This window comes from Phoca vitulina, unplaced genomic scaffold (assembly GCF_004348235.1).
Source record: "Phoca vitulina isolate PV1807 unplaced genomic scaffold, GSC_HSeal_1.0 scaffold59, whole genome shotgun sequence".
NCBI classification, from domain to species: Eukaryota; Metazoa; Chordata; class Mammalia; order Carnivora; family Phocidae; genus Phoca; species Phoca vitulina.
This window is the reverse complement of record NW_022589762.1, coordinates 7,156,091-7,181,757: the sequence shown is the minus strand read 5'-3', so window position 1 is coordinate 7,181,757 and position 25,667 is coordinate 7,156,091. Positions and strand designations below refer to the sequence as shown.

At 46.7% G+C, this 25,667-nt stretch overlaps 1 protein-coding gene across 1 annotated transcript in view; it reads right to left on the bottom strand.

Moving 5' to 3' along the window:
• Positions 1-21,175: 21,175 nt before the first annotated feature.
• Positions 21,176-25,667, bottom strand: part of CD9 (CD9 molecule) — a 32,978-nt gene continuing 28,486 nt past the window's right edge. Inside the window, exons 5-8 of the mRNA XM_032390901.1 lie at positions 23,840-23,938; positions 23,616-23,705; positions 22,886-22,969; positions 21,176-21,746 (exon numbers count right to left, since the gene is read on the bottom strand). Of these exons, the coding sequence (XP_032246792.1) occupies positions 21,681-21,746; positions 22,886-22,969; positions 23,616-23,705; positions 23,840-23,938 (339 nt within the window). The 3' untranslated portion in view covers positions 21,176-21,680. The remainder of the gene's footprint in view (positions 21,747-22,885; positions 22,970-23,615; positions 23,706-23,839; positions 23,939-25,667) is intronic.

Here is a 25,667-nt window from a genome sequence, read left to right as displayed (position 1 = left end):
CAAGTGGGTTTCCCAGTGTCGCACACCTGGGTTCACATCCCAGCTCCTCTACATATTGCGCTGTGATCTAGGGAAAGTTCCTGGACCTGTTTCTCAGTGATGGAAGTTACTTGAAAGTGCTCAGCATGATGCTGGTGGGCCAGGGTTCTGCTCGTGGTTCTGTCCCTAACTGTCCTGTGCAAATAGCCTCTCCCCTCTGTGCCTCTGTTCCCCGTCTGCAAAACGAGAGCAGTGGCCAGAGTGTTTCCAAGGGCCCTTCCGTGTGTAAGCCTCTTTGGCTTGAGGGATACCTCTCAGATTTTACACATTCGCCACAGCGGGGACCATCTCTCCTGGAGGAAGAAGATGGTGAGGTTTCACCCAGCAATCCTATGCCCACAAGAAAGCAGGCCCCTGCCCACCAGAGGAGCAATTAGGGAAGTTGTTTATGCCTCTTAAAAGCTGCTTCAGAATCGCATAGACTCTGGCTGCATCCCACCAGCAGGGAGGCAAGAAGAGCTGATAAGACCCAGAGCCGATAAGACCCAACTTTTGCGCAAAGCTTATCTCCTTCCAGTTTCACAGTAACCCTGGGGGCAAAGACTGTGACCACACACTTAGAGCATGCTGGATATGGTGAGGGGTTTTATTAGGGTTCTCCAGGGAGATAGAACAGGTAGGATGCATCTATATACCTAGAAAACCATTTGTTTTAGGAAACAGGCTCATGTGATTATGGAGGCTGGCAATTCCCAAATCTGCATGGTGGGCTGTCAGGGTGAAGAGCCAGGAAAGAGCCAAGGTTGTGGTTCATGTCCAAAGGCCACCTGCTGCAGAAATTCTTCTTGCTCAGGGAGGTCAGGCTTTTGGTTCTATGCAGGCCTTCAACTGATTGGACGAGGCCCACCCACACAATGGAGAGCAATTGGCTTTACTCAAAGTCCACCAATTTTAATGTAAATCTCACCCCAAAACGCCTTTGCAGAAACACCCAGAATAATGTTTAACCAAATATCTGGGTACTGTGGTCAAGCCAAGTTGATACATAAAGCTAACCATCACAGGGGCCTTTCTGTCTAATCCCTGCGACCTGGGAGGTAGTTATTGGGATCCCTATTGATGAAGAGAGAAAAAAGACTCCGAGAAATGACAAGATTAACTCAGGGCCACAGAGCTACAGTGGCATACAGTCATCAAGGAGTCATCTCCTCTTTACTGGACCCAAGAATGCTTTCTGGGTGAGACACTGGAAAACCAACATGCAGCGGACCAGAGCAGAGCTATGTGAAGTCGCGTTCGACCCAGATGGAAAGTACTCACACACTTTTACCAGAAAGGAGGCGGCTGGGCACCTGAGTCATGCCACCTCTCCATATCAAGATCAGATTGCCTCGTTCCTTCACCTCCGTTGTGGAAAGTCCAGTGTCTTCCTCAAGATTTCTCGGACTGCCAGGGGTGGAGGCTGGAACTCATTCTCTTGGTCAGTTGGCCCTGAGTTCCTGCTTCTGCCCAGGCAGCGATCTTACCACGACTGACTCGGCAGATCCTGTTTGTCAACCTCATAACCTTTCCCCTTTCTTTCAAAACTCACCTCCTCCCCACCCCACCATGAAGTGTCTGTGTGGCAGGTTTTCCTGATGGCCTGGGGAGATGGAGAGGAGTTACAGAGCAGCCGTGAGGACTACAAATTGGGTATTAGACTGCGTGTTCTCATTCAGGCCTCTCGTGGCCATTTCTACAGCCTCAGCTCCTGCTCTCTGTTGCTTGGCATTCCCCCTTCCTCATCTTCCTTCCTATGCCCTCTGTTGTCACCATCCTCTTCCTCTCAGAAGTAAAATTAACTCCCTCACATTTTCTTTCTTTCTTTTTTAAAAAGATTTTATTTATTTGAGAGAGAGAGAGAGAGAGAGAGAGAGAGTGCACACAAGTAGGGGGAGGGGCAGAGGGAGAAGCAGACTCCCTGATGGGCACGGAGCCAGATGCAGGACTTGATCCCAGGACCCTGAGATCATGACCTGAGCCAAAGGCAGACGCTTAACTGACTGAGCCACCCAGGCGCCCCCACATTTTCTTTCTTAGGGAATTCCACTTTCTTTCACCCAGAATGTTCATTTTGGCTCCAGGCCTTCCTCCGGGGGTCCTGGGCGCGGGCAGATGCTTTCTGAGAATTCTCTGAGTCAGCGGCTGCCTTGTGCTCTTGCGCCAGTGGGGTCTGGCTCTTTCTCCCGCAGGAGCGGGGATGAGACAGTGTCTGAGGCCAACCGAGGCGCTGCCCTTCCCAGGACTGGCCAGGTGAGGCCACCTCCACCTGTCTGGCTTGTGGCCGGTGAAACTCTGTTGCGAGGACAAGTCCCCACTGGACCTCAGCTAAAGGCTGCAGCCTCTCATCCCACACAGCTCTGTGGTTTTTCTCCCCTGTGACTTGGCCACAGTGAGTGGGCACCCTGGCCAGAGGGCAGGAGGGTTTGGTCTGAAATGGCGCTTGCCAGACTCTGAGCTCAGGTGCACCCCCAGGATGAAGCCCATAGTATCCCTCTCCACTTTGGGCTCTTGTATTCAGAGCCCCTCCTCTGCCTCCTCGGTATCTACATGCCCTGTCCCCTGTTATGGGCTTTGAAGGCTGCCCATGAAGCACTACAGAAGTCACATTCCCAGGCTCTGGAGGCCTTTGGGTTCCCGAAAAGCATGGGGGTATGGGACGCTGGTGCTGGAGGCTTTGGAGGCAAACAGACATGCTTCAGTCCTGACTCCCATCTCCATGACTTACTGTGTCAATTTGGGCCAATCTCTTAAACTTTCTGAGCCTGAGTGTCTTCATTTGTAAACACGGGCATCACAACACCTTCATGGTGAGGGCTGCTCAGAGGACGAGGAAGGTAAGACAGGGCACGGGCTTTGCACGAGACCCCCATGTTCAAGGTCAAGGTCCGGGGAGCAGAGAGGCTGGCCCTGCCCTCTATAGCCTCCGGGCCCTCAGAGGAGGGGGATCTCCCCTGGCGCCCCCACCCATCCCCCAGCCTGGCTCCCTTGGGCTCTTAGAAAAGCCTCACTAGATCTCCATTGGGAGATTGATCTGTGGTTCCAGCCAAGGTGGCTCAGGAAGGCAGCGGGGACAGCATCTCCTGTGTGAGCCTTGCAGGCCGACACCCTGAGCCCTGGAGGCCCAGAAAGCTCATTCGTGGAGGTCAAGCTGCTCCTGCTTCCCTGAATGACACCCCACAGCCCTGGGCATGGACAGGGGCCCTGCTGCCGTTCTCTGTGCGTACCCATCTATGTGAGCTGGTAAACTGCACCCCGTGGCAGGGAGTCTCTGTCTAGGCGGGCACTTAGGTCTCTTAGCCAGTGTTTGGACCGAAGAAGAGGGAAGGAAAAAAATCAAGTTCAGGGTATTTGTTCAATAATTTTTAGGGATACATGCAGTGCACTGGGCAGTACCACCTGTAGACTGGGCCTGGTCTTCACTGCCCCCTTCCCGCTCCAGCGGGCCCTCTGGCCCTCTCTACGCCGTGCATGAACTTGGTCCAAGGAGCTCTGGGACTCATGCCCAGGAGTCCTCTGGGGGCTCTGTAGCCAGGCCTCAGCCCCAGGAGAACAGCCTGGAGTCGGCTTGCTCCTGCTGGCGGGTGTGGGATCCCAGAAGGTTGAGTTGCCGGAATGGTGCTGACATGTTGATTTTGTGTGACTCAAACTGTGTATCTAGACAGTGGCCCAGAAAAGGAATATTTGCCCAGGACCACCATGCCTCCGCTGGAGGGGGACCTAGCGCTGGGCACCTTGCCACACACTAGAACAAAACAATGTCCTGCCTTCCAGGAGCTTCTATTCTGGTCAGGGGAGGCAAATCGGGGTGACAGGGGCTATGGAAAGCAAGCAAGCAGGTTAAGGCAGATAGGAGTGGAGGTGCGCACCTGCTCGGCCCGCGCTGGAGGGAAAATGATGAGGATCTCAGGTGCACGCCAGAGTCTGCAGGCGCTGGTAAAGACTGGCTTTCACCCAGAGAGGGCAAGCCACTGAGGGGTTTGAGCCGAGTACATGCTCTGACTTATATTTTTAAAAGGGTGACTCCGTTCATTCGCGGTCAGTGCTATGTGGTATCTCATCATGCAAAGGAAAGAGTTTAGTTATCTGCTCTCCTTCCGATGACCTCTTGGGCTCTTCCAGCTCTTTGCAGTAATGAACAGCACCGTTGGGAACATTAGCTGTACGTATCTGCGTGCACCTGTGCAGGCCTTTCTGTCGGGCAGATCCCCTCCCTCACTGCTGCTCCTTCCTGGTCTCCTTTGCCCCTTTCTCCTCGCCCGCCTGACCTCCTGGCCCTGTCCTCTCCCTCCTGTTGTCACTTATTCATAGGTCCTCTCATCCAGACTCGTGGCTTTCCTCTCAAGTATATGCTAATGTCTCCCAGTTTTTGCTGCTGCCCAGAACCAGCCCTCCGCCACTCCTGAACTTCATATATTGAACTTCTGACTAGTCTTTCTCTACTGGGGTTTCTAACTCTCGTGTCTAAAATTCAACTCCTGATTCCTTCACTCCCCACACCTCCTCCTCAAGCCTTCCTATACCGCATACCCTTCTCAGGCCCCCAACCTTGGAGTCATCCTTGACTTTATCCCATCAGCAAATCCCATTAGGTTTACCTTCAAAATGGTGCCCACTTCTCACTGCCTCCGCCCCTACTGCCCTGGTGGAAGCCAGCCTCAGCTCTCACCTGGATTAATCCAATAGTATCCTAACCTGCATCCTCCTCCTCCTTGGTTTTCCTACCATCCATTCTCCAACCAGAGCGAAATCTTTAAGACATAAATCAGATCAGAACATTCCCTCCGCTCGAATCCTGCAATGACTGCCCATCTCATTCAGAGGAAAACCTGCCATCCTTGGAATGGCCTATGAGACCACCTGCCCTCTTGCTTCCTTCTGACCTCCTCTCCTGTGACTCCCCCTTTTGCTCACTCCGCTCCAGCCTTGCTGGCCTCTGTGCTGACCCCAGGACCTGTGGGCACCCTGCTGCCTTAGGCCTTTGCACTGCCTGTTATCCTGAAAGAGCTTCAATGTTCATGTTTATTTGCTTACTGTCTGCTTCCTCCCAATAAAAAGCTCTATGCAGGCAGGGCCTTTGTTTTCTTTCCTGCTGTGTCTCCAGCATCTAGAACAGTGCTTGGCACAGAGTGGACAGTTATTTCTTGAATGAATCAATTAATGGATTATTATTATAAGAGCTATGTAATCTAAACCAGATAAAGAGGAAGTTACATCATGGGGGTGAGAGGCAGGGAGAAGGTGATAAGATCAATGGTTGGGAGGCCCTGGGTAGGGTTGGGAGATTGTTGGATCCGGGCTATGAGAGACAATGAGTTTCAGTGACAGGGAGAGATTAAAGAGTGTGATACCTGGATTGAGTGGAGGAAGGTTCTCCGTTCTTCTACCTCATTGGCTACTTCACATCAATCTCCTTCACTGGTTTCTTTCTTTCTTTCTTTTTTTTTAATAAATAAATCTTTATTTTTTAAAAAAGATTTTATTTATTTTTGTGTGTGAGAGAGAGAGAAAAAGAGAGTGAGCACAAGCAGGGGGGAGGTGCAGAGGGAGAAGCAGGCTCCCGGCTGAGCAGGGAACAAGATGTGGGACTTAATCCCAGGACCCTGGGATCATGACCTGAGCTGAAGGCAGATTCTTAACTGACTGAGCCACCCAGGCACCCTCCTTCATTGGTTTCTCTTCAGCTTTTCGATTTCCAAAACTGGAGTGAAGTAATGAAAAAGTCTAGGGCAGTGTTTTCTAAATTGAGAGACATCATAAAATTTAAGTTGGTGCATCTATAAAAATGAAGTAGAACAGAATAGAAAATAGCAGAGCACAACACGTGTGGCAAGGGTAAGTATCATATTATAAAACTCTATTTCATTTATGTATGTTTGGATGTGGGTATTTATATATGGTGGGTGTTATACGGAGTCACGTGTATGGTTGGGTCATGGACAAACAAGTTTGAAAGCCACTGGCCATGCGAGTGGGTGAGAAGGTCAGACAACTAACGGGCCAGGTCGTTGGAAGGAGTTTATTGTGAACCCTGAAATCACCAAGACTTTATAGGGGTAGTACCAGAGAGAAAGATACTTTACCTATGATAAAGGGTCCAAACTCTTTAAGAAATGTCCTGGGAGTCCGTCGATGATTGCAATGAGGTGGTGCTTGCTCCTTGCTCTAAGACTTCTCGTTCTAATCCTTTCCTGTGCTTCCCCAGCCAAGAGCCTGATGGCTCTTTTTTCCTCACCAGCATATTCCAACCTGCCTCAGTAGCCCTAGCAACCTGCTCCTGACTCCTGGGTCACAGCCCTAGGGGCTGGTCTCCTCACTCATCCCTCCACTGTCTCTATGCATGCTCACTAGTGATCGCAGCAATACAATATCAAGGTGAGCCTTCATTCACTGAGCTCCTCTCTGTGCTCTGTAGGAATCCTGCAAGGTACAAATTCCCCTTCCTTTTAAGGAAGAGAGCCGGGAGTTCAGAGGTTAAGTGACTTGTCCAAGGTCACTCAGTGGCAGAGCCAGGATTTGAACTCAGGTCTGTTTTCATAGGGAAGGCTTTGCAATGTAACCCCGCAGCCTCCCTCAACAGCTGATCGATTCCCTCTTACAGACCGTCCTCACAGCATGACATTCAGATTTCACGCTTCAATACAACTACAAATCACTACATTTCATGGAGGCTGGGTTCTACAATTCTGACTCCAGTTCTGATATGTGGGTTTTTTTTCCCCTACACCAAGGAATTGTCTGACAGCAGTGGGGTGTCCTACAATTCCACTCAATTCTGACACCGTCCACCTGGAGACAGCAACAGATGCCACAGGATGAGGGCTCAGTCCCACAAGAGTAACCCCCCCCCAGCTTCAGGCCCCAATCGCAAGCCCAAATTGTTACTTGTGCCTCTAGCTGACTGGCTATCAGTGGGAGGTTCCTAGGATCCCCTCTGTGGATTTGATTGATTTGCTAGAGCTGCTCACAGAGCTCAGGAAACCAGTTTACTTCTTAGATTACATGTTATTACAAAGGATGTTAAAGGATATGAATCAACAGCCAGATGAAGACATACACAGGGTGGGGTTTCCAATACAGGAGCTTCTGTCTCCATGGAGTTTGGGGCCCAACACAGTGGCACGTGGATACGCTCTTGTTCGCCAGTGTGGAAACCCTCCAAACCCTCTCCTTCAGGGTTTTTATGGAGGCTTCAGTACATAGGTAAATTGATTAAATCATTGGCCACTGGAGATTAATTCAACCTCTAGCCCCTCTCCTGTCCCCACATGTCAGGCAGGTGGGACTGAAAGTTCCAACCCTCCAATCACATGGTTGGTTCCCCTAACACCCAGCGCCCACCCTTGGGTGCTGTTCCAAAAGTCACCTCATTCATATAACCGCAGGTGTGGTTGAAAGGGGTTTATTATGAATATCGAGACACTGTTATTGTTCTTATCACTAAGGAAGTTCCAAGGAAGTTCCTAAAGGAGCTCTATGCCAGAAATGGGATACAAATACATATACAAATACATATTTCTTATGATAACTCACAACGTCACAGGTTCTCTCACAGAGTGAAATGTAAACATCAAAATTCTTTTGTTTTTATTTTTATTTTTTAATTAATTATTTTTTAAAAGTAGGCTCCACGCCTTGCATGGAGCCCAACCAATGCAGGCCTTGAGCTCATGACCCTGAGATCAAAACCTGAGCTGAAATCAAGAGTCGGATGCTTAACTGACTGAGCCACCCAGGCTCCCCAACAACAAAATTCTTGAATGGCCTCTGTTTCCACTGAATGCCAACCTTGTACCCAGAGCTGCACTGGGGTCATAGGGAAAGAGTGGAGGCTGGGCCCCGGCTTCAGGAGGTTACAATCAGGAGACTTGAGACCTCAGAGATTCTCCACATTTCACAAACGACAAAACTGAGGCTTGAGTCATAATGCAGGAAAGAATTAGAAGCCATGGAACAATGATTAAGGATTAGTCATTTATAAACTCCTAGGTCACTCCTCATCATTTCTTGAAGTTTTTAGTACCTGGTAAAAAGTATCTCCAACACTATCCCTATAAAATCTTGGTGGCTTCAAAATCCAGGTCTCCTGCCCAGTAGTTTACACCTTCCACAGGTTGAGACGATAAAAGGAGAGTATGGGACATCGATGAACCTGGCTCACAGTGTTAGGGCCCTACCTAATCACCAGATCCCATCCTATTCCAGGTGTCCAGGGGCCATGTGCCCCAGGTGAGGCTGCGACCCTTCCGAGTCCTGGGCCTGGGCCCTGGGGAATGAGTCTTGCTTAGTCTGACCCACTTACGGTAATTCCACTCCACTTGCCTGGATTTAAGAATGAGTGTGTAATCAAAGAGGGTGGTGGGAGGAGGAGCAAAATGGGTGAAGAGGAGTGGGAAGTACAGAGGTATGGCGTGAATAAGCCACAGGGAGGAAAGGCGCAGCGTGGGGAATACAGTCAATGGTTGTGCTAGCCTTCTATGGTGACCGATGGTGGCTACACTCGTGGTGAGCACAGCGTAGTGTACCGACGCGCTGAACCACTATGCTGTACCCTCGAAACTAATGTAACATTGTGCGTCAACCGTACTTCAGTTAAGAAATTTTTAAAAAGAATTTTTAAAAAGTACGAGTATTGGGGAAAAAAAAGAATGCGTATGTAATCTATTTTGGCCAGTGAGATGTGAGGGGATGTCTTCTGAGGGAATTTGGGGAAGAATTTTTATGTTCTTAAAAGGAAAAGACATACTGAAGAAATATTTTCTCTTCTATTCTTTAAATATAGATGTTGTGGGAGGAGATGAAGCCTTGAGTTGGTATGGCCACCTTGTGACCACGAAGGCACTCGCTAGGGAGAAAGCCAGGGTGCCGAGGACGGCCAGCCATGGAGCTGCTCTCCCTCTGAATTTCTTGCACGTGAGTAAATTCCTCATTGGTTAAGATTTTTTGAGCTCAGCCTCCTGAAACCTGTAGCCCAAAGCATCTTAACCAGTTAAGGCCGAGTGTGGCATCAGATGGCCTTGGCTGTGAGCGCCGTGCAAGGTCAAGCAAAGCAGGGGTCGGGGCAGCCCGAGCTGCAAGCTAGCGACCGGAAGTCTGGGTTTAATGCAATACAAGCTGTTTTTCCCTGTGTCCCTGTCCGTGCGCAGTCCCGACCAGGCGGCCTTTTGTGTGGTCATTCGGGGACCCAAGATCCTGTCTTCCTTCCTCTCTCTGCTTGGGGTATAGCCGCCAGGTGGGGGTGGGGAAGGCACACCTGCTTCTTAAGCCCTTCTGGCTGGAAGTTATACTCATCACCTGTATTTTTATTTCACTGGCTAGATGGAGTCATGCAGCCCCTCCTGGGTGCAAGGAGACTGGCGGGGCAGCCCCTTCCAGTAACAACTGCATCCTCCACGAGGGGAGTAGGGACACCTGAGAGTCAGCGGGCCCTCTGGGCTGGAAGCTCTGATGGTGGGGTAATGAGGGAGGGTCTGGGCCTTGAGGGGGGAGGGACCCGGTGAGGGGGGAGGGGACGGGCTTTCAGTGGGTGGTGGTGGGCACAGGGTGTATTAAGGGAAGAAGCTGATTCAAAGGGGACCTGGTTGGTGTAAGGGCTGCATTTGGGGTGGAGAGGTCTATAAACTTGAAAAGAGGGAATGAGACCAGAATACAGAGGGCCTCACATGTCTGTGTGCCCAGAGTTGAGTTGGGCTGTTATGCAGATGGGCTCTATCTGGGTCCCTACCTGGTAAGCATCGGGATTCAGGATGAAGCCCACAATATTCCATGGCATGGATAAAGGAACAGCAGGCTTTATTTATTTATTGAGGGGTGGGGAAAAAGAAAATGTACAGGCCCAGGGTCAGCCAAACTAAGTTGTCATGTTCTAGTAGAGAGACCCTGGCCCTTTTTATAGGGCAAATACAAAAGCAACCTTGTTAGTGAAAAAACCCACGGGCTGCTTGGGGCCAGCCAGTCTGGATGTGGGTGCTCACTGTTGACAGTAGGGGACAACCTTGGCTCCGTGGGATAGTAAGTTGTGGGAGGGCTGAGTTTGGGGCAGCCCCTCCCACTCGGAGAAGGGGAATCCTGATCCCAATGAGCTCTGTGTCCATGTAACATTGCGGGAGGGGTCAGAGCCCTCGGATCTAGTAGTAACAAGGCTACTTATTGTGCACCTACTATGTGTGAGGCACTTTCTATTTGCACTTAGTAGGCCCAACAATCAGGGCCTTGGGTTGTAACCTTACAGCCACTCTCTTTTGTCTTGCCCTGTTCTTAAATTGTGTGCAGCGGAAGCAGTTCATTTTTGTCCAGGACGGATGTGTGGCAGTCTTAGGACTATCCTGGTGACTTCTGGGTAAAGTCCTACAGCGACTTTGAGTTGCAAAACACAGTTTTCCTTCCAGAATTACAAGGTTTAGTCACAGGTCATAGTCAAAGCTTCCAATTATAGTTAAAGATATGGTTGCTTTCCTTGGGCCTGGAAAGGAGTGTGCCCAGCGTCTCCTTTCTTGCTTGCTCTCCTCTGCTCACCTAACTGCATTTTCTGTGCTCCCAGTTGGAGAAGGTTTTAGCTATCCCAGGCCAATGATCAGAGGCATAGAATCAGCTTCCCCGCAGCCCTCTGGGTGCCAGCAGCAGTGGGAACATGGCCCCTCCTCTGGGCTTCTGGGGCCTGATAGCCTTACCTCCTCCCTCTGCTCCCCTACCCTGTGGTTATTACTTCTGCAGTCCCTCCTTCTCTTTTCTGATTTTTCAGAATAGATGTCCTTCACCAACTCCCTGTATTCAATTCTTTCTGATGAATTACCTATTTTAGATTCTGTCTTCTTGGTCAGACTCTGATTATACATTGGTTATTTAACGATATCCAACCAGTCACAGTTGAAAGATGTAAATTATATTAAATCTAACAGTGAGTTATTTATGGAGAAAATGATGTAACATTTGCTTATGTAAGCCAGGGTTTAATAAAGTACTGCTCTCCCTGGGAGAGATTTGTACTTGCCTGAGTGCTATGACCTTCCTTCTCTGCCTCCACTTTTAACCCAGAGGGCACCTAATATGTCATTCATGGACCAAACTATGAATACACCTTCCATCACATCAGCATCATCAGTAGGATCTGGGAGTGAGGAAGAGATGAGGGACTCTACTCTGGTCCAGAAGGAAACGAAGCGGGCAGCCTGATATAAAAGGTGGTGGCCACTGAATTTGAGTGTAGATTTTTCTAGGGCTAGTGGGGGCAGGAGACACGGCAGAAGAGATGAAAAGATGTTCCCCTGGGTCTCTCTTGACATCATGGGGTTGGATTTGTTTTCAAGAGATTCAGAGGACTCCTAACTTTGATTTGGTGAATATCATCTTTACATTTCATCTTCATTCTCTGGTTCATTTAATTACTGATAACTCCTTTAAAGAGGAAGAAAAATGGACCAGGGAGAGTTTGCTCCTCTTTAGTTCCAAACCAAACCAAGGTAGCTCAGTAAATGCTGCTGCCTTCCGTCCAAATGTCAGAGTAATTGTCTGTTGTTGCTTCCACTCCTCATTGTTTCTTTGGAGTTGTGTGCTCCTGCTCTTTCTCCCTCCTCTTCCTCCCATCCCTCCTCCTCTCAACCTCTCTCCCCTCCTCCTTCCCCTTCCCTCCCCTTCTTTTTCTTCTCTTCTTCCCTCCCCTTTCTCCTCCTCTTCCTTTGACTTCCTCCTCCCCCTTCCTCTCCTCCTTCTCCACCTTCTTCTCTCTAATGCTTTTTAACAGACTTTGTTTTATGTGTTCCACAGTTTTGGTCAGAAGCTTCACAAATTTCACCACCTTTAGTGCACTCTTAAACAAAGCTATAACTTTACCATCAACCTTAATCAAAGCTGAATCATCCCACATGTCTGAATAGTTACTCTGAAGGCATACAAATTGGTAAGGAAGAAGGAAAACTCTTACTATATGCAGATGATATGATACTGTATATAGAAAACCCTAAAGACACCACCCAATACCTACCAGAACTGGTAAGTGAACTCAGTAAAGTCATAGTATACAAAATCAATGTATGGAAATCTGTTGCATTTCTATACACTAATAATAAAGCAGCAGAGAGTGAAATTAAGAAAACAATCCCACTTACAATCGCACCAAAACCAGTAAAATACCTAGGAATAAGCTTAACCAAGGCGGTGAAAGACCTGTACTCTGAAAGCTATAAAACAGTGATGAAAGAAATTCAAGATGATGCAAAGAGAGGGAAAGACATTTTGTGCTCATGGGCTGGAAGAACAAATATTGTTAAAATGTGTATACTACTCAAAGCAATCTACAGATTTAATGTGATCCTTATCAAAATACCAACAGCATTTTTCACAGAGCTAGAACAAAAAATCCTAAAATTTTGTATGAAACCACATAAGACCTTGAATAGCCAAAGCAATTTGACAAAGAAAGACAAAACTGGAGGTATCACAACTCTAGATTTCTTTTTTTTTTATATTTTCAAGGATTTTTATTATAAATTAAGACAGGGAAATGGGAATATAGTTGAAAGAAGTTGTGGGGTCTAAGATGGGATTTATTTTTAAATATGAGAGTTAGTTTTTTGTGACTGTATGTTGATGGGAGTGAAAAAGGAGTAAAAAATGAGAGTCCACAGCTTTCTGTGAACGAGCACAGTGGACGGGAGCAATGTATCATGCTGGCTGTACTTGGGGCAAAGAGAAATCCATTCCCTATAACGGGGAGGGGAGGCATGTGCAGGGGCAGATTTGGTAAAGGGATGGTGAGGAAGAAGTGGAGGAAGTGACACAGAAGATGGAATAAAATGACTATTTCTCTATAGAAATGAGTCAGAGAGGAGCGAGAAAATATAAATGTGTCCTTTGAGAGAGCAGGAGATCATCAGAAAAATACGATAAGATAGTTAAGGACCCAGTTGAGATCTGGGGGTAGGAATTTAAAAGGTATCAGTCAGCCAAGTTGTTCACTGCTCAGATGTACATGTGGTGTAAGTAGAAATCTAGATGCAATGAGGGTTGGGATATTGCTAAGAGAATACAATAGAGAAAGAGAAGTCAAGGGACAAATCAACTTATATTACAAATGGTAGTAATTGTAACAGTATGTTACTGGCATAAAAATAAACACATAGATTAATAGAATAGAACAGAAAGCCCAGAAATGAACCCACAATTATATGGTCAATTAATCTTTGACAAAGGAGGAATGAATATACAATGGGAAAAAGAAAAATGGTGTTGGGAAAACTGGACAGCTACATGCAAAAGAATGAAACTGGACTGCTTTTTTTCACCATACACAAAAATAAATTCAAAATGGATTAAAGACCTAAATGTGAGACCTGAAACCATAAAAATCCTAGAAGAGAGAACAGACCGTAATCTCTCTGACATTGGCTGTAGCAACATTTTTCTAGATATGTCTCCTGAGGCAAGGGAAATAAAAGCAAAAATAAATTATTGGGACTACATCAAAATAAAAAGATTCTACACAGTGAGGGAAACAATCAACAAAACTAAAAGGCAACTAATGGAATGGGAGAAGATATTTGCAAATGACATATCCAATAAAGGATTAGTATCCAAAATATATAAAGAACTGATGCAATACAATACCCAAAAAACAAATAGTCCAATTAAACATGGGCAGAAGACATGAACAGACATTTCTCCAAAGAAGACATCCAGATGGCCAACAGACATATGAAAAGATGCTCAACATCACTCATCATCAGGGAAATGCAAATCAAAACTACAATGAGATATCACCTCATACCTGTCAGAATAGCTAAAATCAAAAACTCAAGAAACAACCAGTGTTGGTGAGGATGTGGAGAAAAGGGAACTTTCTTGCACTGTTAGTGGGAATGCAAACTGGTGCAGCCACTCTGGAAAACAGTATGGAGGTTCCTCAAAAAGTTAAAAATGGAAAGGAATCACACTACTGGGTATTTACCCCCAAAATACAAAAACACTAATTCAAATGGTTACATGCACCTCTATGTTTATTGCAGCATTATTTACAATAGCCAAACTATGGAAGCAGCCCAAGTGCCTATCGACTGATGAGTGGATAAAGAAGATGTACAATATATATACATGATGGAATATTACTCAGTCATAAAAAAGAATGAAATCTTTGCAACAACATGGATGGAGCTAGAGAGTGTAATGTTAAATGAAATAAGTCAGTCAGAGAAAGACAAATGCCATACGATCTCATTCATATGTGGAATTTAAAAACTAAAACAAACGAGCAAAGGAAAGAAAAAGAGAGCAAGACAAACCAAGAAACAGACTCTTAACTATAGAGAACAAACTGATGGCTACCAGAGAGGAGGTGGGTGGGGGTTTGGGGGAAAATAGGGGATGGGAGTTAAAGAGTGCCCTTATTATGATGAAAAAAAGAAAAAAAAAAAAAAAAAAAAAAAAGAATCATTACTCTGGCCTGCATGCCAATGAGTAGCCTCCAACTCCTCATGGAAGTTCATGGAAGTTGCTACCACCCAGCACCACCATGGCAAGAAGGCTCAAGAGTTCTGTAACCAGTGTTTAGATGGATCCATAGAAAATTTGCATCTGGCACCCTACTGTGGAATCTTATATCTACTGTATCTTGATGTCTGAGTTGAAACTTCCATGTTACCATCCTGTTACACACAGATTAACATTTAAAATTTTTTTAAATTAATAGACTGTATTTGTTAGAGCAGTTTTAGGTTCACAGGAATATTGGAAAGTACAGAGAGTTCCCAAATACCTCCTCCTCCCCTATGCCCCTTACACATATAACCTCCCACACCATCAACATTGGCATCAATGTGGTACATTTGTTACAACTGATGAACCAATGCTGACACACGGTCATCACTCAAAGTCCATAGTTTACCTCGACATTGTATATTCCCTGGGTTTTGACAAATGCATGATACCATGTATCCACCATTACATATAGTATCATACAGAATAGTTTCACTGCCCTAAAAATCTCCTGTGCTCCACCTATTCATCCTCTCTCCCTTCCTAATGCCTGGCAACCAATGATCTTTTTACTGTCTCCTTAGTTTTGCCTTTTCCAGAATGTTGTATAGTTGGAATCAGATAGTATGTAGCCTTTTTAGATTAGCTTCTTTCACTTAGCAATATGCACTTAAGGTTCCTCCATGTCTTTTCACAGCTTGTTGGTCCCTTTTGTTTTTTAAACACTTTCAATTTTCAGAACTTCCTTGTGAGATATGTTGTGTCAGCTCTTACACACGAAGAAACCAAGGTCCAAGACCATGCTAGTTGAATGCTAGAATGTAGATCTGTTTTAGTGTCTCTCTCTGACCTTTCCCCCATAGCCAATGGGCTTCTCTAGGCTTGATTGAGTATTGTGGTCCTGGGCACGTCACTGCCTCTTTTTCTTTGGTCCTCAGTGTCCCCATGTGTTAAGAATGGAGAATACTCCTCATGTTTCCCTAACTCCCAGGGTAGTGCTGAGGGTCAGTTGGATAGCCCAAACCCTGCTATGAGATCTGTGGGTACCAGTGACTGTCCCTGCAGGGTGTGTTGGAATAGCCCCCCAGGGTCCCTCACTGCCTTGCTTGGCTATGTCAGTTCTGGCTCCTAGAGCCCTGCAGGGTAGTAGCGATTCCACATTGGGATAAGATCTGATTCTGCTTGCATTGGTCTAGGGGAAGCAGATGGTTTGGGGAAATCTAATTTAAAAGTAAAGAAATTGAATTAGCTCTCCAGGAGTCTGCTGGCCAATGCTTGAGTAAAAACTATTACATTAGCCTCTCAGGCCTCTCCAACCCAGCATTAAAACTGAGGGCAGGTGGGGTGGGCTGAGGGGACAAGGAGAGAACTTAGCTCGGTGGGGTAAAAGTCCTTAGCCTCTGATGATCCCTGGCTTGGGACTCATGAACCTGTAGCTGCCTCTGCCATTAACTTTCCATGGTTCACAGACCTCTCTGGAACTTGCCTTTCTCAGAGACCCACACATAAAATCCTACCTCTCTTGGGGTGTGGTCACACTTAAGGAGAACATCCTCACCAGGCATATTTACTCTGAGAATTCCATTGCAGATCCTCTTGGGGTAAAAACTCTGTGGCAGGGCTCATCTAGGGTGGCTGACCTAGGCATCCTTGAGCCAGTTAGCTCTGACCAGGAAAGTGGTCCCAGGGAGTCTTTTCTGCCTAATTTCCTGTGCTTGGAACGCCATCCAAAGGGCATCCTGAACATTAACATTGCTCCCTTGGCCACAACCATGGGACCAGGGATGGGTGCCTGACAAGAGATGTCAATGGGGTTGCTTCTTATTGGACAGTGCCAAACTAGTCATTAGATCCTTTCTGCTAAGGGAGCTTGAATGTGAGATGCAGGGAGAAGCAGAGATGCATATGCAGAGCTGGGATGAGCCCATCTCAGACCTCTGCTAGGCCTGTTGCACCATCCAGGCTAGAAGTACAAAAATTCAGAAGTTGTGGTATGACTGCTGAGATGCTGAATATCCTTTCAACAAACTCTATTATTTAAGGGCTGGGGTGCTCTTTTCATTGCATCTTGAAGAGCCCAACAATGGCACTGAATATGAAAAAAAAATGCAACAGTTTCAGATATAAAACATTATTTTGATATATTTTTGGGTTGCCCATAGAAATATTCAAGGTTCCTATTACTTTAACCTTGATGAGAGGTCCTCCCCTCAGTCTTGCCCCCCTCCGCCCATAATGAAAAGAAAAACATATATAGAGAGCACTGCTTTCCTGATGGAGGGGCCAAGGGCAGGCGCTCCAAGATGGGCCACTTTGGCATGAACATTATTTTGAGTTAAAAGTAATCAAAACCCAGCAGATTCAGGAAAAGCTCTCTACCTCCCCCTCAACTAACTGTGTGTACCAGGAGGAGAGCTGTTAACAAAGATTCCTCTTTACCAAAGACACTTACCTACATAATAGGGCAACCTTTGTTTTCCAAACATCTCCTTTCACCTCCCTGGTCTTTTTCCCCTTTGTACCCTCAGACATTTACTCCTCTCATTAGTTCATACAAGCATCATGTTGCCTGTCTTTGGAATTTCCATGTCTGTGTGGATTCCCCAAATGTACGCTATTAAATATGGCTTTCTCTTGTTAATCTGTCTCAGGTCAATTTGATTCTTAGTCCAACTGGAAGGACCTTGAAGGGCAGAGAAAAATCCTCCTCCCCAACACTGAATATTTGCTTGGAGACTTACATCTCTATATAATTTTAGAGATGGGAGGCTTATAGGAGTTCCTCAAGGCCCCATTGTTACAGGAATTGGCACACCCCATCTCCAGCTTTTCCTGGAGCCTCCTTCACACTTTGGGGCCCACTACTCTGTTGGACAGCCCCAGCTTCTACGGAGTTTTCTTTTTATTAAGCCAACATCTGTTCCCTGTGAATTCCACCATGAGTTCTCATTGCGGCCTCTGGGACCACATATGTCCCTGGTCCAACTTACAGTCCTTTAGATATTTGAAAACCAAGATTGTTGTATTGTAGGTTTCCCCCACCCTGCCCAGGTTAGAATCCTTTGGTCCTTCACTCTCCTCTTGGATGACATGGTTTTAGGCCCCTCCCCAATAAGGTCTCCCCTACCTCCAGGTCTTTGTAGTAGGCTCCCTCACTTTTTGAGGAGAGGCCCCAGATTGGAGTATCATACTGCCCTGGGGCCTGACTCCTGCATCCGTGGTGGCTTTATTATCTCCCTCCATCTGGACACTTACCTCTCCGGATGGAAGCCAAGACAGCCTTACTTCATAGTTTTGGCTTCTTTTAAGTTTGTGGTAAGCTGTATTTCCTTGCCCTTTTTTTTTTCAAATGAAATTCTTTCTCCATCCTGCATTTATGTAATGAGTTCTTCCAAGCAAGTGGTTCCAGTATGTTCCTGTTAAATTTCTTCCTATGATATTAATCCTGGAGACGCCACTATGTGAAATGTGCAATAAGACTGGGGACAGAGAACTGGATTCAAATCTGTATCCAGTATATTAACTGTATGATCTGGGGGCAAATACTTAGCTTCTCCAAACCTCAAGTCCTCTAACTTTAAAATGGAATAAAATACCGGTAACTCATGTGTCCCTTTCCCATCTTCTTTGTAGCTGAGTACTCATGTGACAGACTTTGGTCAATGAAGCACAAATGGAAGTCAGCTTCCGAGCTTTTGGGGGAAGCTTTTGCATTTTAGATAAAAGGGGTACTTGTAGCAAGGATTTGCCCTTCTCCTACTTCCTGCTGTGAATGTAGAGATGGTTGGAGCCCTGGCAGCTGCCTTGTTGACAGAGTGAGGGAAGCCAAGAGAATCATAGAGATGGCCTCTTTGTGAGTATTCAGCTGCTAAATCAACACCTGTGGTTGCCTCCAGGCTTAATGCATAAGGGAAAAAACCCTATTATCTAGCCAGCCAAACATGCACTTAACTTCTTCTTCAGCTACAAGTTTAAGGGATGAGGAGCTGTGTTAAAACATATGTAGACTGCTTGATTTCATTTACTTACTATTTATTCCTCGTAAGATATATCCTTTGGGTGTCATAATCCATTATTCCAGATCCTGAGATCTCTTTGAACTATAATTTCGTTACTCACATTACTGGGTATTCCTCAGAGCTTTGTGAAACCTGTAATATTTAATCGTATTCCAAGTTATTTAAAACAATGACCGGATGGGGCAAAGCAGCCCCCTCCCCCCTCCAGCCCACCAATGGATCTCTCCCCTTGTATGAGAGTGTTCACCCAGCTATGGATCTGCCTGATTGTGCTGGAAGACCACCCATACTACTCCATCCTGTGCCCAAGCAGCTCATGAGATGCCCTCATTTTCAGTGAAACAAAAATACACTGCCCTTCCGGAGTGTCCTAATGCACTAGTTAAAACTCCTTCTGCAGGGAAGTTGCAGCAGCATGGAAGGAGTGCCAGATACCTGTGGTCTTGCCTCCACCCTAGCACCACTCAGCTCCACCCTAGAAGGCGTGGAGTTCGGGAATTTTAAAGCACTTTCAGTCCTTGAAGGGCACCTTTAATAACCTTTACTATCCACCTGTTTATATTCAAATTTGCTGCCCCTGCACTGCCTTTCACAGTTGAACCAGGAGGCCGACACACCCAGGTGTGTATCCATTCCTCTTTTGCCCAAGGAGGTTCTTTCTGGACCCATAGCTATTATTGCTATTGGCGTCTATTGCCTTTTTTTTATTTTATTTTAAATTTATTTATTTATTTTTTTTTAATTTTATTTTATTACGCTATGTTAATCACCATACATTACATCATTAGTTTTTGGTGTAGTGTTCCATGATTCATTGTTTGCGTATTAACACCCAGGGCTCCAGGCAGAACGTGCCCTCCTTAATACCCATCACCAGGCTAACCCATCCCCCCACCCCCGTCCCCAGTCTATTGCCTTTTTGTGACCTAAAACTTCCTGAAGGCCTTTGTTCCAAAAGCCCTTCAGGCCCCGAGAGCTGTGGCACATCTTGGTTTTGCCTTAGTTGCAGAGCTTCAACTAGACCCATCCACCAGGAGTCCGGGTGAGCTCGTTGGGCTGGACTGAGGGCAGCGTGGACCAGCTGGCTTCTTTCTGGGTGTCCGCCAGCTCTCAATGATCCCTCCTCTTCTGGTCTTAGGTTCAGTCTATAGGTCAGAGGGTGGCTCAATCTTTACTACATGTACCCCTCCACTGAAGTCAGGGATAGATATGGCACTGAAAACTGGGGCAGATTTTCTCTCCGGAAATTTCAAGTGAGGCTACTGGAGGTTGTCTGCATAAACTTGGGGGTTGAACACCAGCCCTTTTCCCAACCCATGTGGACTGAGTAGCAGAGACAAGTGGTCTCTTTGGCGAGCAGAACTCAGCACTCAGAAGTGCAGAGCTCCAAGAGTTCCTAGTCCATGGTTCTAGAAACTTCCTATGGCTCAACTGTGTTTCCACTCTTGGGTTCCAGGAGTCACCACTTGTGTTCCTAAGCTGTCGCTTAAGCTAGTCAGTGGGCCCATTATTTATGACAAACTGAGAAGACAGGGTATGACCCTAAGGTATTCCTCGATTTAAGTAGTAGCAAGCCTGGTATAATCTGACCCCATCCACTCTTCAGCACAGAAGCAGAGTGGAAAGTGTGTAGATGGAACCTGCTTTTCCTAGAGGGCACTGGCAGATATTAGAATTAATCAGGGATTGTGATGCTGACTTAAGACAGGCTCATTCACACTTTCATAAAAAGAACAGTTGACCTGCAATTTCCACATTGAAACAGTACAATTAGCCCTCAAATACTCAGATTAATAAGGCTCCTGGGGCCACAGAATAGCAATGAGATGCAAGCGTGCTAACCCTGGATTTTTCCCCTCCTCGCATGGGAGGCCTGAAAGGCAATGAGGCATTTTGCAGCTGCTTTTTTTGCTGGCTCCTATCAGCTCCTCCAGCTCCTGGCCTGTGTGTGTTTAGCTCCAACACATAGGGTCCTGGCCTCTGCAGGACCCACACCCCCCATGAGAGGAACAAGAATTGACACAGATTTGTCTGTCTTCACGGGTGTTAGCTCCTGGTTGAGTTCTGGCCTGTTCTTGCTCTCCCCAACTACATCCAGCTGTCCTTCCTATCTGACCTGTGACCACAGGGCTTCAAGTTCATGTCTGATGCAAAGGCAATGGTCTTAAAGAGACTGCCGAACCAACCCTAATGATTGTACAAGGTCAAATCTATGCAGCAAATTATACACACACACATAAAATGTAAATTATAATATTTAACATTTAATATTCTGCCTCCCTGATCAAACGCCCTCATTTATTCAACCAACCAATATTAATTGCCGACAAATATTTATTGAGCACCTACTACGCACTAGAGACAGTAGGTTCCAGGTGCTGGGGGTAGAGCAGTGAATAAAACAAGTCCCCCGCCATCAGGGAGGTCACATTTACTGTTCTCTTCCCGAGATACAACCTGATGTTACAGGAAAGAGTCATGGGCTAGGTTCTGGTGTGGACTCTATTAACAACTGAGTGATCTTGTGATCAAAATCCCTTCCTCTCTTGCTTTCTTCATTAGTCAAAGAGGGAGACCAACTTTCCAACCTATTTCTCATATAAATGTGGTTAGAAGACATTTGAAAAATAAATATCTTTAAAAATATAAAGGAAGCAAAAAACAAAAACCGGTCCAGGATATTGTCATCATCATTTATTTATTATGTATCAAATTGTCTTCAACATAAGTTACAACCTGATTAAGTTTGATAGACATTTTTTTTTATCTCTTTAAAGACAAAAAAATTCTCTTTATGTACAATATCTTCTGTCTAGAGTCTAGCAAATATAGTACCTTTCATTGCAGGATTTCTGCTTAACATAATAAGCAAAAACAACCAACGAAAAAAATATAAACCAAAGCAAACCAAATCCCCAAATTTCTCAACTACAAATACCAATATTGAATAAAGCATTAAAAAGACAAACATGGAATAACTTTTTTGTTTAGAAATGCAGAATGAATACTAAGGTTAGTGGCAAAAAAAAAAAAAAGTCAAAAAACAAAAACAACACAACACCAAAAAACCCCACAAAACCCCCCAAACCCCCCAAAACACAAAAAAACCAAAACTGCAAGAAAATAACCAACAATCTTTAGGGGTGGACCTTCCTGCTCAGGGGGGGCAAGCTGACTCTAGACCATCTCTCGGCTCCTGCGGATAGCACAGCACAGGATCATACTGAAGATCATGCCAAATATCTAGAAGACAGAAAGGAACATGAGGAACAGGGCGGCTTTCCGGAGGGAAGGGTGAGGGAGAGGAAAGATGTGAGTCATTTGGGCCAAGGCAAACAGGAATAGTGACCACAGGGCCAAGCATGCTGAAGGGTGCCAAAGGAGGAGAGACGGGGGCTGGGTAATGGGAAGAGTCACTGACTGCTGGGATTCTGCAGGTCTGTGGCCACTTGCTCATGTAAACTGCACAAGCCACTTCCCTGAGGAAACTTCCAGAATGTGACAAATAAGCTCAGAGCTAAATTTAATGCTCAAAGGCCAGATAATCCAATGATCCACACGGGCCTATACTTTCCATCTATGTGTGTGTCTGTGTTTTATATTCCATTTAAAAAAGTATTGTTATGGCTTTTACTGAAAGCGGCCTCAAGCCTTTCTTAGGTGCAAATAACCACCAAGAAAAGGAAGCAATTCTCACTTTTGGGATAGTCTTACTGGGGCAGAGGAGGGCTAAGTCCCCTACACGGTTCTTATCACTTCCTCTTGGGGCAAGGGGGGTGGTGACCCAAGGGAACCTTGGTTGCCCTTAATGGTTTCTAGGGGCCGATTAGCAGGACAGTAGATTATCTGAAGCCTGGAATCTTCCTTATGGCTGTCCACCTTTGGATGCCTTTCAGACTATGGTGTGTGTTTGTGTGTGTGTGTGTGTGTGTGAGAGAAACAATTCCCATCCATGTAACTTTTACTGAACTACTTTCTTGGGGAAAGGAAAAGCAGGCACATAACAAAAACATGTCCTGAAGATGATCCCAGGATAACTAATAGGTCTGGGTGACCTACACCCTTGCTACTCAAAGTGTGGTCCGTGGACCAGCAGCACCGGCATCACCTTACATTTACCCCTGAACCTTAATGGTTAAGACAACGCATTCTGGAGACACACAGAGCTCAAATCCCAGATGCTTCACTCATGAGCTCAGAGGCTTTGATCAACTCAACCTCTCCATCTCTCCACTCCCTAGTCTCCCACCTCATAGGTGTGGTGAGGATTAAATTAGTTGATAAATGAATTGATGTATTAACACAGTGCCTGGCCAGACCGTGTGTTTAATAGATGTTAACCACTAAGACGCTCATTCCCTCCCGGTGTCCTCAATACTCACCATCACCACGGCAATCCCGATGCCCACCGCGCCGATGATGTGGAATTTGTTCTGGAAGACCTCTTTTATGGCCTCAGGGCAGGGCTGAGGAGGGCAAACCAAGACTCAGGTCACATACAATCCCTGCTCCAGCACACCTCCTCCCTCCCACAGCACCCATCTCATGCCAGGAGTGCTGCGGGTCCCAGAGAAAGGGCTGGGGACGGGAGTGCCCAGGTGTCCTGGCTGGTGGACAGAAGGGAGAACTGAGGGATATGGAGGTGGGTCCCTAAAGTCCCGGTAAGAAATAAGGGAAGGAAGAAGGGTAAGGCCCTGCTTTGGGGTCTAGCTCATATCAGGCCATCTGATTATTCTGAAGTGTGGACGTTAGCTCCCACTTCCAATCAAGAGCTGTCGATATACCTAAAAAGCGAAGAGTCCAGAAGTCAGAGCACACCCGACCCGCTGGCTTGAGGACTGGGGGAGGCAGAATGTGAGGCAGCAGTGAGCAGCTCCGGGCCCAATCATTGCAGGCAGCTAGAATACTCTGTTATTTCCCTGCTCTGGTCCTTGTTCTGCTGCCCCAGGCCAGGGAGGAAAGAGATGGCCCCACCGTGGGCCCCTTTCACAGGGGCGAGAAGTAGTTCTGGATCACTCAGATGCCTGTCCTCCCAGAACGAGGGGGCGAGATTTCACGACAACGCTGCTGGGATTTGTCCAGAGCAGCCAGGCGGGGGGCACACGAGTTTACCTTCGCTGCGATGGTTGACAGAACATCCTTCTGGGGGCAGATGTCGGAGATAAACTGTTCCACTCCACCAGCCAGACCACAGCAGTTCAACTGCAGAGGGCAGGGCAGGGATGGGGTGGGAGAGACGAATGATGCAGGTGACCGGAACATAGACCCAGGGGCTGGTGCGCCCAGCCCCCCGTGCGCACCCGCGTCCCGACGGAGCGTTTGCGGAGGTGACATACCGCGTAGTGGATGGCTTTCAGGGTGTCCCGCTGGGGCTCGTCCTTGGACTTCAGCTTGTTGTAGGTGTCCTTGTAAAACTCCTGGACTTCCTTAATCACCTGCGATGGACAGACAGGGCATTTTCTTGAACAAATGTCACCCGTTCCATCTTGTTCATGCTCAGCCAACAAGATTCCTGACTGAAGCCACCAAACTGTCCTGCCTCTCCCAGGGCCTCCGGGGCCCTTCTCGTCTCCTCCCACATCCCTAACCCACTCCGGCCATTTTCCCTTCTTCCCTTGTACCTTTGGCGGATCCCTTCCACCCCACTTGGCGCCTTCCCTTCCACTTGTGAACAAAATGGACTCTCCTCAATCTAAGGAACAGTAATAGCCAAAAAAAAAAGAAAGAAAGAAAGAAAGAAAAAAGAAAAGAAAAAAAAATCCTACTCCTGACCCTACTAGTTCCTCAGGCTTCCATTTTTTTCTTCTTCATTTAGAGGCTGTATGAGTTTTGGCAAATTACTAAACCTCTCTGTACCTCCGTTTCTGTGTACGTGGAATGGAGATTACAGCAGTCTGTGCCTCAGAGGTTATGGTGAGGATTTACATGAGATATTGCATGTTAAGCCCTAGCACAGTGTCTGGTACAGAGTAAATTTGGAATAAGTACTAGCTATTATAATATGATGGACAATTGTTCTCCTGTACCTGGGTACCTGGGTATACCCTAGTTTAACAAACGCCTGTCCCTCGCCCCCCCACCCCCAATCAGTTAACTGACCAACATCCAGAATCTCTCCTTCAGCAGCTTCCGCTAGCATCCCTTCCTATTTCTACGGTTGCAGCATTTATATCTGGATAGTTAAATCTCTCTCTCTCTCTCTTTAAACAGGGTTCCAGCACCCAGTCTCCCTGCACTCCCTGCTGCTGAACATGCCAAGACAGCCCTTTCTAAAACAGTGTTCTGACGTGGCCCGTCCTGGCCCACAACTCTTCAGTGGCTCTCCGTGGAGGCCCACATTTAGCTCTCTTTAAAGGAAAGTACTCAGGGGGGCACCTGGGTGGCTCAGTTGGTTAAGCATCTGCCTTCGGCTCAGATCATCATCTCAGGGTCCTGGGACTGAGCTCAACGTCGCGCTCTCTGCTCAGCGGGGAGTCTGCTTCTCCCTTTCCCTCTCCCTCTGCCACCCCTGCCCCACTCGTACTCTCTTTCTCTCTCTCTCTGTGTCTCTCAAATAAATAGATAAATAAATAAAATCTTAAAAAAAAATAAAATAAAGGAAAGTACTCGATCTCCCACCAACTTTCCTCCTGAAATCCTCTCATCCAAAGCTCAGGTCGATGCCTGCTTCTCCACGAAGCCAGAAGAGGTTTCCCTTTGGCATGCTACCTTCTCCAACCCCATGGAACTTCTGGATATAAATGACTTCTGTGACACTTATCAAATGCATATCCTTCTCCCACACGTAGGTGGCAGTTGCTTCAAGAGGGGCCCATGGCTTGCGCATCTCTGGACCTATATGGGGCCTGGCCAGCACTTGGCTTATAGTGACACATATTCAGAGACTAGATGAAGGGGCAGGGGGGGTTCAGCCCACACAAAGCCTTGTTTTCCTAAGCCATCTTTGCAGAGGAGATGGGGGCAGGGCTGCTGAGTTGTGAGACACACATACACATACACATACACGGACCCAGTGAATCTTTCCTGAACAGCTATTATGTGCCAGAACCATCCAGGGAACTGGAAGCAGTGGTTGGCACGACACCCACATCCCCTGCCCCGGGGGGAGCTCATGCTCTGATGGGCACGTGGGAACGTGGTGAAGTAAGAGGCATGTGTGATGGC